This window comes from Mixophyes fleayi, chromosome 1 (genome assembly GCF_038048845.1).
Source record: "Mixophyes fleayi isolate aMixFle1 chromosome 1, aMixFle1.hap1, whole genome shotgun sequence".
NCBI classification, from domain to species: Eukaryota; Metazoa; Chordata; class Amphibia; order Anura; family Limnodynastidae; genus Mixophyes; species Mixophyes fleayi.
This window is the reverse complement of record NC_134402.1, coordinates 412,973,278-412,988,698: the sequence shown is the minus strand read 5'-3', so window position 1 is coordinate 412,988,698 and position 15,421 is coordinate 412,973,278. Positions and strand designations below refer to the sequence as shown.

General features: G+C 37.3%; 1 protein-coding gene across 5 annotated transcripts in view; it reads left to right on the top strand.

Annotated features, from left to right (window-relative positions):
• SREK1 (splicing regulatory glutamic acid and lysine rich protein 1) overlaps nt 1-15,421 on the top strand; it is a 62,567-nt gene that overhangs the window by 15,452 nt on the left and 31,694 nt on the right. For 3 of the 5 annotated variants that reach the window (XM_075182660.1, XM_075182643.1, XM_075182676.1), the window contains exons 3-8: nt 3,989-4,110; nt 4,751-4,783; nt 7,154-7,363; nt 7,898-8,076; nt 9,558-9,688; nt 11,090-11,195. In XM_075182660.1, coding sequence (XP_075038761.1) covers nt 3,989-4,110; nt 4,751-4,783; nt 7,154-7,363; nt 7,898-8,076; nt 9,558-9,688; nt 11,090-11,195 — 781 coding nt within the window. The remainder of the gene's footprint in view (nt 1-3,988; nt 4,111-4,750; nt 4,784-7,153; nt 7,364-7,897; nt 8,077-9,557; nt 9,689-11,089; nt 11,196-15,421) is intronic. The other 2 variants (XM_075182668.1, XM_075182653.1) reach the window with 1 other exon arrangement.

The window sequence follows — 15,421 nt, the reverse complement described above, 5'->3', positions numbered from 1 at the left end:
TAATGTGTCCAGGTTGAACGTACTGAAACTGTGTTTATATTGTAGCTGTGTAATTCGGTGATGGACATACTCGGTGTGCCCCCAAATGTTACCAGACACATCTGTATAATATTTGTACAGTGTCTGGTAAAAAAGAGAGGAACTGGTACATAGATTTTCCCACATATTTTCAGGTCATACTGTTTCAAATATGCTGTGAAGTTAAAATGCAGAAAGATTTTTCCAAATTTTTTGGCAGAGCAGTATGATCTGATCATACAATATATTGCCACATGATGATAATTTTAGTCGGACCTCAGATTACTTAGAGGCAATTGTCTATCTTGTACACTATACATTGTTTGTATTTCTTATATGATAAATGTATCTGATGTCTCATTTGCAAGTCGTCATATTTGTTAGCATGTCCAGAACTAGTCTGGATGGGAGAAATTCCGAATTATTTGGATTTCTCATACGCAGACTTGTTTTAAGAGATTTGCAAAGTGCATGTGAGCGCAGTTGATAGAGACTTATTCAAAGACTCTCCTGTTGTAAATCCAGAAGGTGCTTCCACAAAGTATTCGTTTAGGGGAGTGTACACTTGAGTCTTGATGCAATGTTCATAAATAAAAATACAAAGATCAGAATTTTATCATTCAAAAGTGAATTACAACTAGTTACATAGCAACGGTGATGAGAATATGTAATATAAATTAAATAACGCAGAAGATAAGCTCTTTTGTCATTGTGGACTAATATAAGTTCAATCTATTGCAAAAATTGATCTAGTCTATCTAGAGACTAAACACTTCTAAGCCTAGAACAAATATTTCTGCTGGTGTAAATAAAACGCTGATGACCAACAGTATTTTTCACTAATTTTATCCATTCTTGGAATTAAGCGATATAAACTTTATTCAAGGTAATAAGGTTAATTGCATTACTTCTAAATATTGTAACAATGTGGATAACAGAGAATATTTAATCATCCGCTCCAGTGGAGCTTACAGTGTATATTCCTTACAAGACTACACTAGCAGACTGCTCAAGTAAACATGTTTCTGATCTTGAAGTTCTTTCTTGTAGCTATGCATAGCTATAGATTCATTCTCTGTGCCTGTATCATCTGTAATTTCAGATGTTTACTCTTTAACCTACTTTTGGCACTTAGGTGCTGTGGTCACAGGACTGCTCCCTTTCTTAAATGTAACTCATTGTTCTGTATTCCATGATAATCAGATAACTTGTTAGTTTGATACTGTTCAGTATTTGTTAGCTTAATTCTGTGACATTCTCTCCTATAGATGCTGATTCTACTTTGTGGGTCTGCATAAATCCGCCCTGAAGCAAAACTGTAATCTAGCAATGTGTTTTACAGACACGTTTTTCTGAACTTTTCACCGGCCTTTGCAATCCTTACATGGTTTTGCACATTTGGGTTTCCGTGAACTTTATCTCATTAGGTGTCATTTTAATTTTTGCCCACTCTGTTTTGAAGGTCAAGCTTTACGTTGCATTGGTGGGTAGAGATTTATTCTTTTCGTTAAATCCCTTACACATAGCTCTGTATTATCAGTGTGTTTATTTTTCAGACACATGGGGGTATATTGTGTTGTATCACTGTCTGCTTGTCTTGTTCATCTCCCTCGCTGTCTATGTTCCATCTATTTCTCCACCTCTACAGCTCCTGAGAGATGGAGGTTGCTAGTTATTGGGGGAGGAGAAGTTTAAACTCTAGTCCCGCCTCCACTGGTGAAACCTATAGGTAAAGCCTCATGGTGATGTGCTGACAGGAAGAAAGAATACAAATATTTCATATATTTTTACTTGCATCTATTTGGATCTTTAGTCGTCACTACACCAGATTCTGACATCATTTAAAGAAATTTTTTTTACAGTATTTTATAATTTCTATGCTTGAAACACAAACTGAATTAACCAATTTGTTCTATAAATGTAAAATAGTTACTATCTCGCAATTGCATAATTTCAATTTATCTTAAGTTTTCCCCATTTGATCAGAAGATGTGGCGCTAATTAATTAGAGAACATTGTTTCTAAACCGTTGGTAAACTGCAAACAATGATCAGTTATATTGTATTATTTTCAGGTTCTATGTGATACAATCATTTTGTAAACGTAATACTTCCCCTTTTAATGTTTATGCTTTTCCCATCTCTCACCAACGCTTTGACAGTTGCAGAATTGCAGTAATATGTTATTTGAGATTCTGTATATAAAGTCAGCAGTTGCAAAACTGACATTTACTAGTTTGACAATGCTTACAATGCTTATGTGAAAAGGTGTAATAAATGTAGTCACATATAGCACGTTGGCTGACTATTGGTCAGTTGGCCTAATATTGTGTGTGTGATCTCCAAAAATAATAAGTAAAGCCTGTTGGAAACTTACAGCTATCAGCCTGCATGTGCACTCATCATCCGACCACACTATGGACCACCATGTGATCCTGTAGTGATCCGGCTGCAGGGCTCAATGGGCTGCATGATTTCATCCAATTTAGCAACCCACTTACACAACCAAATTGGAGAGTGATCGGCCCGTGTGTAAGGAACCTGTATGCTAATATTCTTATCTATATATTATTCTTGTAGCCACAGTCAACACTAAAGGCTGGGGAGTGCAGATAGGGTTCTATTCCTTACAGTGTATCGGGAAAATAAACGGTTTAGGTTTTATATCGGTTGTAATAGTCTGTTTCTGTCCATTATTTTATTTAGTTGCCTATTGGCTGCTGTGATCTCTTGAGGGTAAGAGCATTAGAACAGCACTTTGGGGAAGCAGAATGCCATTTCTATAGCCATGGGCAATATATTTTTGCTTCTTCATATGTATTATGCAACATTGAATATTAAGTGATCATGGCACCAGTTAATCATCTTTCTAATGAATAATTGCTGTCTTATTATAGCACTTCATGTAATGCCCAATATTACCTTTCTTTCTAGTGTTTTGTTCCTTCTATGTTGCTGCATTGCCTTTTTTTTTTTTTTTTTTTTTTTTTTTTTTTTACTGCTGAACCTTTAGCGTCAATGTGCTAATGGCATCAAACTCCTATATGAATGTATTGCACTACTGACAACAGGAGGACCCCAAAACTAGATTTAAACCCCACTTGGCTTCTGACCCACAGGATACGCACCTCTATTGTAGTGTAATATGTGGTCACTTGGAACGCGACAAATTCTTTACAGCCCAAAGCAAATCTTGTGCATATTACTAGCCTTTCATATATGGGAGGATTGCACCATTCCTTACCTGCCTTGCATGGTTTTATCTAATCTGCCATAATCACATCCATAAGCACTAAATTTTACCCCCTCCTTTGATTTTTGTAGATTTGTTTAGAACACTTTAGTTTGAAATCAACTAACCAAAATAAAATGGTAAAGTAATAATTGTGGAGCAGGAAATGATATTTAAATAGGACTTGTTTTCATTCTCCCTATTTTTTTATTTTATTTTTATTTACTTTATCTCTTTTGCGTTATTTATTTTAACGAATTTGGTAACTTGCATTTTTTGGGGATTGAACTTTAAAAAATGTTCTTCTTTTCTGTATCTGATGTTCTGTGTGCTATTAGTGATGCAGCCAACACGAACGGTTGTCATGTGTAACACAACTTTCGATCAGCGTGAAAACAACGCCCTGGGAAATGGCTCCATGCTTGATATCGTTTGGTTCATGAACCTTAAGTTTCCAGTACAGGTGACCCATAGCTCAAAAGTGTTAAATAATTGTCTATTCAGTTTTATAAGTAAAGTTCCATTTGATGAGATTTAGTATATGAAGATTTACTCACTTTTATTTTGTTTCCTTGTAGATCAGGGTAATAACAGGAGGGGAGAAAATACCTTAAGTTCTTATTCTTTCTTACTAAGGCTATGCTAGTTCTTTTTTTTGTTTCATTTATGTAGTGATTTTAAGTGAGAAGTATTAACTGCACATTAAACTTTCTTATGAGGATTGTTTCTTCTTTTGCAGGCAAAATACCAGAAGAAGCCAAGGCCCTCTCTCTCTTGGCTCCTGCTCCTGCTTTATCAAGCCTACTTCCTGGGGCAGGTCTGCTTCCTATCCCTACACCATCTCCATCTTCCCTAGCATCTGTAAGTATTACAGTACTTTCCTAAAATACATGGCATATATACATGTAATGTTTTTGTTTTGTTTTTAACTTTGTTGCAACAATGTCAAACTGTAGAAACTTAACTCTTACTGAGGCAAGACGGGGTTCTTAGCTGTAAGGCAGCAGGAAAATCATTAACAATGTTTGTAAATTAGCATGCTGATTTGGTGGATGTCCTATTTTAATGATGATGGATGGCAATAAAAATGATATCCACCAAATCAGTACATTTCTTTATGGAATAAGAACTCTGTACTAACAAAAATGACCATGGTTACACAATAAACATTACACTTAGTGCCCACATTGTGAAAAACATCATTAGGAGCCCACATTGATACCTTTGTGGCTAATGTTCTAATATTGTCCTTCACATGTTTTAGTTTATATTAAGCTACATGCAAATTGAGAGAACTCTGTTTATAGAAGACATAAGAAGCTACTGCTGCCAGCCTCTTGTAAACCATTCGTATACATGTGGTTCAGTTATAGGCAATTCATGATTTAATATTTTAGTTGAAAACTAATCTAAGGGATTTCCCAAATTGTCTCCTCTGCACAAAATTGTCTGTATGTGATGTATACTTCATGGCGTCTCCTAATAATTTATCTGACTTTAGGTTCTCCGAAGAGATAAAGTGGATGTACCATTGGTAAGGAAATCTACCTCCTCAAACTTCATTCAGTGTGTGTAATGTGAAATGTAACCCAAAAGTACTGAAGGGATAGTCTATAGGTTTGGGAATGGTATTGGGCGTTGGTTGTTTTAGTCTAATTAGGACAAGTAGCTATGGCAATTCTAAAATGATTGCAGGCTTTTGGATACAGTGGATATATAAAGTGTGCACACCTTTCCATAATTGTTGTGGTTGTGTTCAAAGTTAACCAATACCATTCAAAATCAGGTTCAAAGGTGATTAGCTTACACTTGCAAGCAATTAATGTCATTGTGATTAACACCAAATAAATATCCGCTGTTCCTGTAGGATTTCCTTGCTGTTTTCTTGGTTGCATCTTACTGTGATACCCATGGTCCACAAGGAGCTTTGAAAACATCTATGGGATCTCATTGTTGAAAGGGATCAGTCAGAGTGGTATAAAACAATTACAAAGGCATTAGATGTACCATGGATCAGTGTGAAGATCATCATCCATAAGTGGAGAAAATGTGGCACAACAGGGACATTTAAGTGATTTAAAGTACTATCAATTGCTGCTAGTACACTGTAAATGGAACATACAAAAATCCCATAAAAGATGAAAAGTAAAAGAGGTTGATTTTCTAGCGCTTGAAACTCAACCTTTTTTGCTTTTCGCAGCATGGACATTGCAGGACGTCCCTCCAAAGGTGATGACAGAACAAGGAGAAAACCCATCAGGGAGGCTACCAAAGGGCCTTGTAGTAACATTAAAGGAGCTGCAGGAATTTGTCAGGAACTTGTCACTCCATGCATTTGACAAGTGGCCCATATTCTGTACATGTCTGGGCTATGGTGTAGGGTGACAAAGCGGAAGCCATTCCTCACGCAAAAGAACATCCAAGACTGTCTAAAAACACATGGTCACCCCATACTATGTGGGGAAAATGTCTAATGGTATGAGACCATGGTTGAACTTTTTTGCTCTTCATTCTAAAATATATGTTTGATGCAAAGACAGCACAGCTCATCACCCAAAGAACAATATACCTGCAAAGCTTGGTGGTGGTAGCATTCTGCTTTGACGGCTGCTTCTCTTCAGTTGGAACAGTACTTCTAAACAGGATAGGGCATAATGAATAGCTCCAAATATCAAAATATCTGGGCACGAAACCTGCTGTAACCTTCCACCATAACAATCCAAAGCACATATCCCTGTCGACCAAGGAATGGCTTCAGAGAAGAAAGATCAAAGTCTTGGAATTGCCCAGTCAGAGCTTAGACCTCAATCCCATTGAAAACCTGTGGAATGACCTACAGAGGGCAGTGCACAGGAGATCCCTTCGCAATTTGATGGACCTTGAACTTTTTTGCAGGGAAGGATGAGATAGAATTGCAAAGTCCAGGTGTGCCAAGTTGATAGACTTATTATTAAAATAGACTCACTGCTATTAAAAAGACAAAGGTTGCTCCACAAAGTATTAGTTTAGAGGTATGCACATTTCTGCAACCAGCATATGGCAGAATCTTATTTTTTTTTTTTTTCACTTTTTCCTAAAAAATTATTTATTCCATCTGAATTGTATTAGTTGCAATGTCACATATAATGTGTAAAAAAAAGTCAGACATAATTGATCATGATTGCGTAAGGTGTGTACACAGTATATCCACCGTAAAATCGCTGTTCAAATTTATACATTGCTAACATTTTATGCCAGTACAGTTGTACAGTTGAGCCTTTTTTTATTTTGAAAATCTACAAACAGAATTGTAAAGGCCATGTACATATAAGAGGCTCTTTGGTTTGTAACATGTGCATGTCTTGCAGGTTTGACATATTCTAACCTTAATATTAGTCAAATTAAGAACCTAATTGTTGTGTACATTATTAGAGCAAGTATGATTCTTAAGAAACATTGGCTTCTAAACCTGTAGCCCAGATCCTTGCTTTATAAATGCTTTAGACTATTTATTTTGAACAACTAACGTCTGTTAGCAGCCAATTCTGTGACACTAGTAATCATGAAGTAAAACTTGTATGATGTCACAGAATGTCTATCGGGAGCCCATTGAGCATGCTCTTTGCCAGTGCATGGGATGTTTACTCTATTACTCGTAAATCTTTATAGATGCAGGATTCATGCTGCAATGTGCAAAGGTGAATATATAGGAATCTATATAGATGTGTTTGCTTATGCATTTTGTTCATATATCTATTTAATACATTGTGTATGACAGGTACTGTTTAAATTTCACTTGGTTCCTGTGCTAACTGGACACTAAATATTGTCACTAGTTGTTTATATGTAATATATGTTATTAGCTAAGATTAACAAATTCACATTGAAATCACTGTTAAACTGTATTTTTCACTTGTCTCTTCAGCTTAGTGTTCCCTTTGCCACACTGGCAGCAACATTACCAACGCCGCTGGAACCGGTTATACCAGCTCTTGCCCCAGTTCTTCCAGTACTAACACCTGCCATACCAGCACTTGGTGAACTGCCACAACCACCTTTAATGGGCAATGTCGATCCCACAAAGGTTGATGAAATTAGGAGAACAATTTACGTTGGAAATTTAAATTCCCAGGTAGTAAGTTTCTGTGTCTGCTTTCTTACTACTTGTCTATTTATCCCTTCTTGTGACTCTCACGATGATTTTTATTTTTTCATTCATATTGTGTATCGGCGATTTCCCAGGACACGTTTACATTTCGCCATAACTGAAAATAAGATGAAATAGCTTAAAATAATTTAGACAAGGAATGATAGGTAAACTGTTTTATATGTGCATTTCAACATTTAAGATTTTTGTTGTCACTAAATATGAATAATATCAAAGGTGTGGCGCTGTGTGTGAGAAAGCGTTTAATAGGTCCGGAATCCCTAGTGTGACTTTTTATCCCGGATTACAGTGCTCTCACTCTTCTGGTTAATTGGAAAAAGTTATTATGCTTTTTTTTTTATTTTTTATAAGAAGATAAAAAACCTATAGTTTACATTGATTATATCCTTATTATGAAAGTTCGTAATGTTACTTAGTTTCATTATGAATATTTGGAATTAAATTTTACCCTGAGAGCTGCTGTACCTATGTATTTTCTTTCTTTTAACTTTTGTTTTTCAGACTACAACAGCAGAACAGCTTCTGGAGTTTTTTAAGCAGGTTGGAGATGTCCGCTTTGTTCGCATGGCTGGGGATGAGACACAACCCACCCGTTTTGCTTTCGTAGAATTTTCTGACCAGAATTCAGTGACGAGAGCATTGACATTCAATGGAGTTATGTTTGGTGACAGACCCTTGAAGTAGGTTATTCTTCTTAATGGACAACCCTTTTATTAAAAAAAAAAAAAAAACCTTTCAAAGTGCTGTTGATAGAATAGTTGATAATGTGTGTCCGTTTACTGTAGGTTGAGTATTGGAACTCTACCTCTGATATAGGGTTTAAAGCCAACGTGGAGATGGTTGGTCATGTAGTGCGCCTCGTGTGTTCTTTTTATAAGGAGCCAGTCTTGTACTGACGCCTCATGTTCAGAGCTCCTTTCATCCAAACCAAAGTTTTTTGGAAAACAAAACTGTATAGATGAATGTAGGAACTTGCAACTTTTATACCAGCATCACGCACATGTTGTGTAATCAATTTTGTATGTTCATCTTGTATCTGTTACATGTTTAAATTACACCTGACAAAGCACCTATGTGAAACCTGTGTATGATTTTTTACGTGTGTTTTCTGCCAGAAAGCTGCAGATTTCTGCATTAAGCTAATCTGAGCCTGTGTCTGAAATACAAGAGTAAAACATGGACAGTCTATGTAAATTTGGATCTGATAAATTATGGACGCACAAGACCTAATTCACAAAGGGCAAGGGATGAAGGTACTTGGTCTTGTGAACACAAATGGGCTATCCCTTTCCATAAAGCAGGGAACAACCCCAAAAATATTGTCTCTACCCTACTTCTCATTGCAATAATGCCGCAAATTTAAATTAAAATTGAAGTTTGCTTTTTCTCACTGCAAACAAGACGCGCCAGGTACCTACTCTGTGTTTTTCATAGAATGCCCTCATTCTGCCCAACTCCCTCTCTTCTGCTGGTGCAAACTACCATCTTGCTTTGCAAACCTATGCACTTTAGCACAATCAAGGCAAACAGCAGGATCAAAGCAGACTCCCCATTGTACCTCAGTCATTTTGCACTTCATAGATTACTAGAAAGTTACCTACAGTTTACAGGAGAAATGCCTTAAATGTTAGTTCATGTGGGTTTTTTTGTTTTTTGAGGGGGGGTGGTTTTGGCAGACTAGTGTGGATCTTCCATCTTTCCAAGGGCAATGATCTTGCAATCAACGTGCTAGAGTGTAGCACATCAGTCAGCTATTTCAGGAGCTTAAAAGATGTTTGTGGTGGGTGTCTTCTCTCCTTTCTCGACAGATGAAGAACTAATGGTGGCATACTCGCATAGAGATCATTGAAACAACATTAACATAAAAACAGTCCTGTTTGATGTATGCATAATTTCAAAAAATAAATAAATACAAAAATAGCATTCATGCCTTGTACTGCACTTATAAATGTATTAAAACTATCAAGGATATATCTGTGATCACTCATTTCTCCTCCAATCAATTGGGAAAATTGGAATAAATACGATGAACATTTATCAAACATGAGCTTTAATTATAGTTTCAATCCTCAACAACCATTAGCATTTTAAACATGCAAAATTGCTCACAATAAAATATTTTCAGATATGATTAGAATCCATTTTTATTTTCTCCACTCAGAATAAATCACTCTAACAATGCAATCGTTAAACCACCTGAGCTGACCCCGCAAGCTGCTGCAAAGGAACTAGAAGAGGTGATGAAGCGTGTACGGGAAGCTCAGTCGCTGATCTCAGAGGCCATTGAACCAGGTATGTTTTTTTGTTTTTTTTGACGGTCAATCCTATTCCTGGTGTACACTGCACATTCATTATTCCAGACCTCTCTAATGAATGTACAGTGTTTAGTACTGTTGTATTTGGAGTAATAGTCCATACTGTAGGTATATTCTCTCTTTTCAGCCTGACGTAGTGCTGAAATACACCCCCCAAACCACATAAAATAGTTTTAAGAAAAGCTCTGCTACTCTTGTCCCCTGTCCTGATGAGGTCTCATCTTACTCTCAAGTCAGCATCTGCCTCATTGCAATTGTCTAAATATGCCTAGGTGCCACCACAACACCCAGTAAGAATCAGGATAAAAGTAGGTAACCCATAAATAGAAGATTACAATGTAACTTACTTTTCAAGACATGCTGAATATAATGGAGACAATGTTGCACATTGCAAACACATCAGTGTTTCGCATGCCTATTGGAACAATGTACTGCAGGAATTTTAAGTACAAACTTTTTTTTTTTTCTCCTGCTTTTCTCCTTCTTTCCTCTGCAGAAACTTGATTGGCTTTAATAGCTGTCAATCAACCAGACATTACACTTTTGGCAATTGCTGATGACAAGGACTTGTTTCTATTGCACTGATACATGCAGGGGTGGATGGGATACTGAGGACCTTCTAGGGCTGGTATTTGTAGTTTACTGTTCAGTGCATTATAAGTATACAGGACTGGGAACAGACTACAATTCCCAGCATGCCTCCTATTGACTGGAATTCTAGCATGACTGCAATGTGAGTTTTTAACTTCTAATTTAAGTATTCATTTGTCTTATGAAAATTCATAGATGCAGCAGGAAGGAGTTGCTGTCCTGGTTGTTGGTGCTGTATGCATGATGGGTTGGGTGCATGTACAATTTTAGGATTATTTGCAAAGTCATGATGTGTATCAAAATCTAATGACAAAAACACAGGAGTTTGGGCTGTATATATACCATAAGACAGGGTGTCTAAGAGCATAGTTGCCATTATTTCCTTTATTTTAAAAATTGACCCTGAAATTCTGCTTAGAGAATCTAGAAAAGCCTACTTTTGTTGACCAACACAACTTACGTTTTATGTGAAGCATAGAATAGCTAATACAGCAGAAAGTCCGTCATAAATGAATGTGGGGAAGGTGATCCTCAGATTTTGGTGTACCTCAATATCTATAGTTCTTAAGGAATTTTTATGCTGCATCCCATTCTTATTCAGCCCACAAAATTGCTGCCTCCTATGTGCATAGGTAATGGGTGTGCTTTAAAGTGAGCCTTCGGATTCTGTAAGGTGCATGCAAATGTGCAATCCCTCTCTTTCCTGCTAGTAAATGTTTTTTTTTTACTGCATGTTTCCAGTGGTTTCCGTTTTATGATGTTAAAGGTGCTTATTTTTGTTTAACAGAGACTGGTAAACCAGTTGAGAAGATAGTGGAGAAACACTCCACAACCCGCTCCCATTCTCGTTCTAAGTCTCGATCTAGATGGAAGAGGTCACACTCAAAGCACAGGTAAAATGTTGTTTCTGAAAGAATTGACTATTATAGGATATTTAATAGAGAGCAGTGATGTTACATAATGATACATCAAAATATAGTTTCCATTGTAAGGGCATTTAAACACTATTTGTGTTTTTTCTCCTGTCATGCATTTTAATAGTATATTTGCCAGATATACTGTTATCAAACCATGGCTTATTCATATTAAAGCATCCAGCACCGCAAACAGGGTAATAGATATAACAGCCATTATTTAAATTTGTATTGCCAAATGTTTTTTTCTAAAATCCATTTGTTGACACTGGAGCCATGAAGATGCAGACCCTCCATTAGGACTTTGGCACTTCAAATGTCTGTGTAAGCTATTTAAGCTCCTCCCTCTCCTGTAGTCCCTTCCCACAGGGAACTTTGTTATTTTTCTAATGAAGGTCCACAGGACCTAACCAAAGAGAAGGAAATAGGATAGAGAAAACCTCACCCTTGAAAAATATGGAAACGTCTTACAGGAAAACTGGTTGCCTACCCTATTTTGTATGCTGTAATGTCCCCAATCTATTTAGAAAAACAAATTTAAAGAAAGGATGTACATCCATATAGTCTACTTGGATGCAGGCCAGCGGTTTTTAGGAGAATTGTACAGGAAAGGACCTGGAGATCATCATACTTTCTACATTCAAGGATTCTTCTGACATATATCTTTTAAAGCCCTGACAACATCTGGCAAGTAAGCAAGTGAATAGTGACTATGACCCTATGGAACTTAGAAACTACTTTAAGCTGATAAGATGGGTTTTCTATGAAGAATAGCCCTTCATGAATAATGAGATGGGAGAGCTGTAAGTTCAGACACCCTCTGTCTGAGATGGGCAATAGAAAATTGTCTTTCCATGTGAGTAAATTAAGGTCCACTGATTCCAATGGTACAAAAGAAGTTTGTTTTAAAGCCTTCAACACGAAACTCAACTCCCAAGAGGCTAAAGGAGAACTAAATGGTGGTCTCTGATGCATTCACCCCTGCAAAAAAGTCTTCACCTCTAGTAAGAGGGCTAGTCTGTTTTGAAAGAAAACAGATTGCAAAGATCTGAACCTTGAGCAAACTTTGTTACAAACCAATTTCCAAACAACCTTGTGTAGGTTCATTATGAGATGAGAAAACGGGAAAGAAGTTGTTTGGAACTTCCTAATCACTTCAAAACTGCATGGTTCTCTTTGTTTTTTCTGACCCTGAGCATGATTTCGATCACTCTCTCCGAGAATCATAAAGAATCATGGCTTCAGCTGCTACATCTTTAAAGCCAGCAAAGTTAAGTCCTGATGGTTAAACTGTCCTTTGGACTGTTGGTTCCTTCCTTGGAGGGAGACGTACGTTCTTTTTGAGAAGATGATAACTTTGCCACAGACGGGAACATAAATGAAATTTATGTGGAACCGTCTTCGCATCTACCAGAAACATATGCAGATCCCTGGCCCTTTGAGCAAGATTGTTCCACCTTGTGGTTCAGCTAAGAAGCTATCACGCCGATGTGTGGCTGATCCCATTTGGCCACAATCTGCAGAAAGATGTCCTGATAGTCACCATTCTCCAGGATGTGCCTGTTGAAATAATCGTCCCCACTGTCTGACTGAACTCTTATGGATTTTTTCTGCAAGAGATGATGTCCTTAAACTAGAGCATCTAACACGCCCCTGAACTCTAAACTAGTGATCGGAAGCTTGGCCTCTGCTGGTGGACTGCAGACACTGAAACTGATTAAAATGACTGCCCCCCAGTTGTCTCTTTACCATATGTAACTGGACAACTGCTGCTGAGGTTGTCTTCCCTCAGCCTCCAAAGTAGAGAGCAATTTGTCCTCGGAGACAGATCTGCTGTGTGTTCAGGTGAAAATGAGACTTGTTCCATTTCGATGAGCTTTAAATCTGGAATACCCTTGATCGAACCAGGCAAGCTGCATGGCCTTGACAGTCAAGACCATGTTCCCCAGGACTTTCATATGGAACAAAACAGCCGTCCATTTGCAAGTCAATAAAGACCTCATTAGTTTGTGTAACAAGTCTATAGTGGTGTGAAAAAGTTTAGGCCCCCTTCCTGATTTCTTATTTTTGCATATTTGTCACACTTAATTTTGTTTGAAGATCTGAAACAATTGACAGACATCATAAACACAAAATACAGTTTTTAAATGGTCATTCCATTTTATTGAAGTAAAACCGATATCCAACACCAACTGGCCCTGTGTGAAATAGTAAATACCCCCTTACTTACTCATACCAATGAGCCAAATTGAATTTCTCATTGGGTTCAGTATGCCACAATCAAATGAAATTCTAGAAGAAATGAGAAAGAAAGAAATTTATTGTACTCCATTAGTCTGGAAATGGTTGCAAAGCCATTTATAAGGCTCTGGGACTCTAGTGAACTACAGTGAGAGCTATTCTCTCCAATTAGGACTTTTTGGTAGACATCGGGTCCCCTTATATCTGGCATCAAGCTAACACGGCATTCCGCAATAAGAACATCATACCAACAGTCAAACATGGTTATTGTAATGTAATGATGTGGGGTTGGTTTGCTGCTTTAGAAATTTGGCGACTTGCCATAATTAATGGAATCTCAAATTCTGAGCTCTCAGAAAATTGTGAAGAGAATGTCTGGACATCAGTCCATGATCTGAAGCTCAAGGCATTTGGATTATGCAGCAAGAAAATGATCTGAAGCACAAGAGCAAGTCCCCCCCCCTCTGGCTCAAAAGAAACAAAATTAAAGTTTTGTAGTGGCCTAGTAAAAGTCCTGACTTGAATTCAATTGAGATGCTGTGACAGGACATTAAATGGGCAGATTTTGCATGAAAACCCTCCAATGTGGCTGAATTAAAGGAATTTTGCAAAGTTGAGTGGGCCAAAACTCCTCCATAGCGATGTGAAAGACTGATCTCCAATTAAGTTTGGTTGTGCCATCTTTATTACCAATAACTGCAACCAGTTATTAAGTTTAGGGGAGCAATTAATATTTCACGTGGGTCATATAGAGGGTTTGGTATTTTTTTTTTTTTTCTTTAACCTTCAATACATGAAATGACCATTAAAAACTATTTTGAGTTTACTCAGGTTGCTTTTGTTTTATAGTCATTATTGTTTGAAGATCTGAAATAACGAAGTTTGAGAAACATGATTTATTTTTTTTAAAGATCTTTTTTACACTACTGTATCTTGTCTTGTGAAACCACACTGTTCAATTTGTGCTGCAATTGAAGTGTGAAGACACTTGAGATCCATCACCCCTTTCTGTGTGTCCTGAACTGTCATCGTTGTCTCATTGCCTTACAGTTGTCATTTGTTGTTCCTATACATGAATATACATGGTTAACATATGTTATTGTCTAGCGTGTGTATTTATGTTAATCGTTATAAAAGTTAGACAAGTTGTTCTTAAATGTCTCCAGGTGGAGTATTTAACCCAGATCTCTTGTTCTCGCTTATTCCTGATTAAACAATTAATGTATGCAGATATAATACTATCAAACTTAATGTTTAGCCAACAAAGGTCATTATTATACTAGTACACTGGATTAGTCACCTAGGCACCTTCTCCACTGGTAGCCAACGGTCCCCGATAACCAGGGGGAGGACACTGAGGGTTAAGTCTTATCATTTTTCTATCTATCACAATCTGGTTACTGCCCCTAATCCGTTCTCCACCACTGTGGAAATATTTAAGGGTATTTAATGAGTGTTTTGGAGTACTGAAGGGTGTTTGTGAATTGGTGACTAGAACTGCGCTTCCATCACATGTGTGTACTATAACTGCAAAGAATCGCACATGGTGATTGTATGACCCTCATGTCTGTATTGTCATCTGTGACGTAAGCTGCATTTTGATTTCAACAATCTGCCTAGATTATGTGCCTGAAGAATAGCCAAAGACACCGCCTTGAGCAAGAGATTGTCTTGATATTAAGATTGGACAATCTCTTGTTCAAGGCAGTGTTTTTGACTCTGCTTCAGGCACATTATAGGAAATGGATCAGCTATTGGAGGTCCTACAGATAAATGAGCAATTAGAAATCCAACCTGGTTTCTACCCGGAGACTGCTGTCAGGTGTTCTACAACACACAGAAAGACCAGAGTGTATTCAGGTGACATGTGAGGCATGCACGTCCTAGTGGGTTCTTTGAAATCTAGTCAGATTGTTGCAAGCAAAATTCTGTTTACTTCATAGAAGGCAATTATTATTATTATC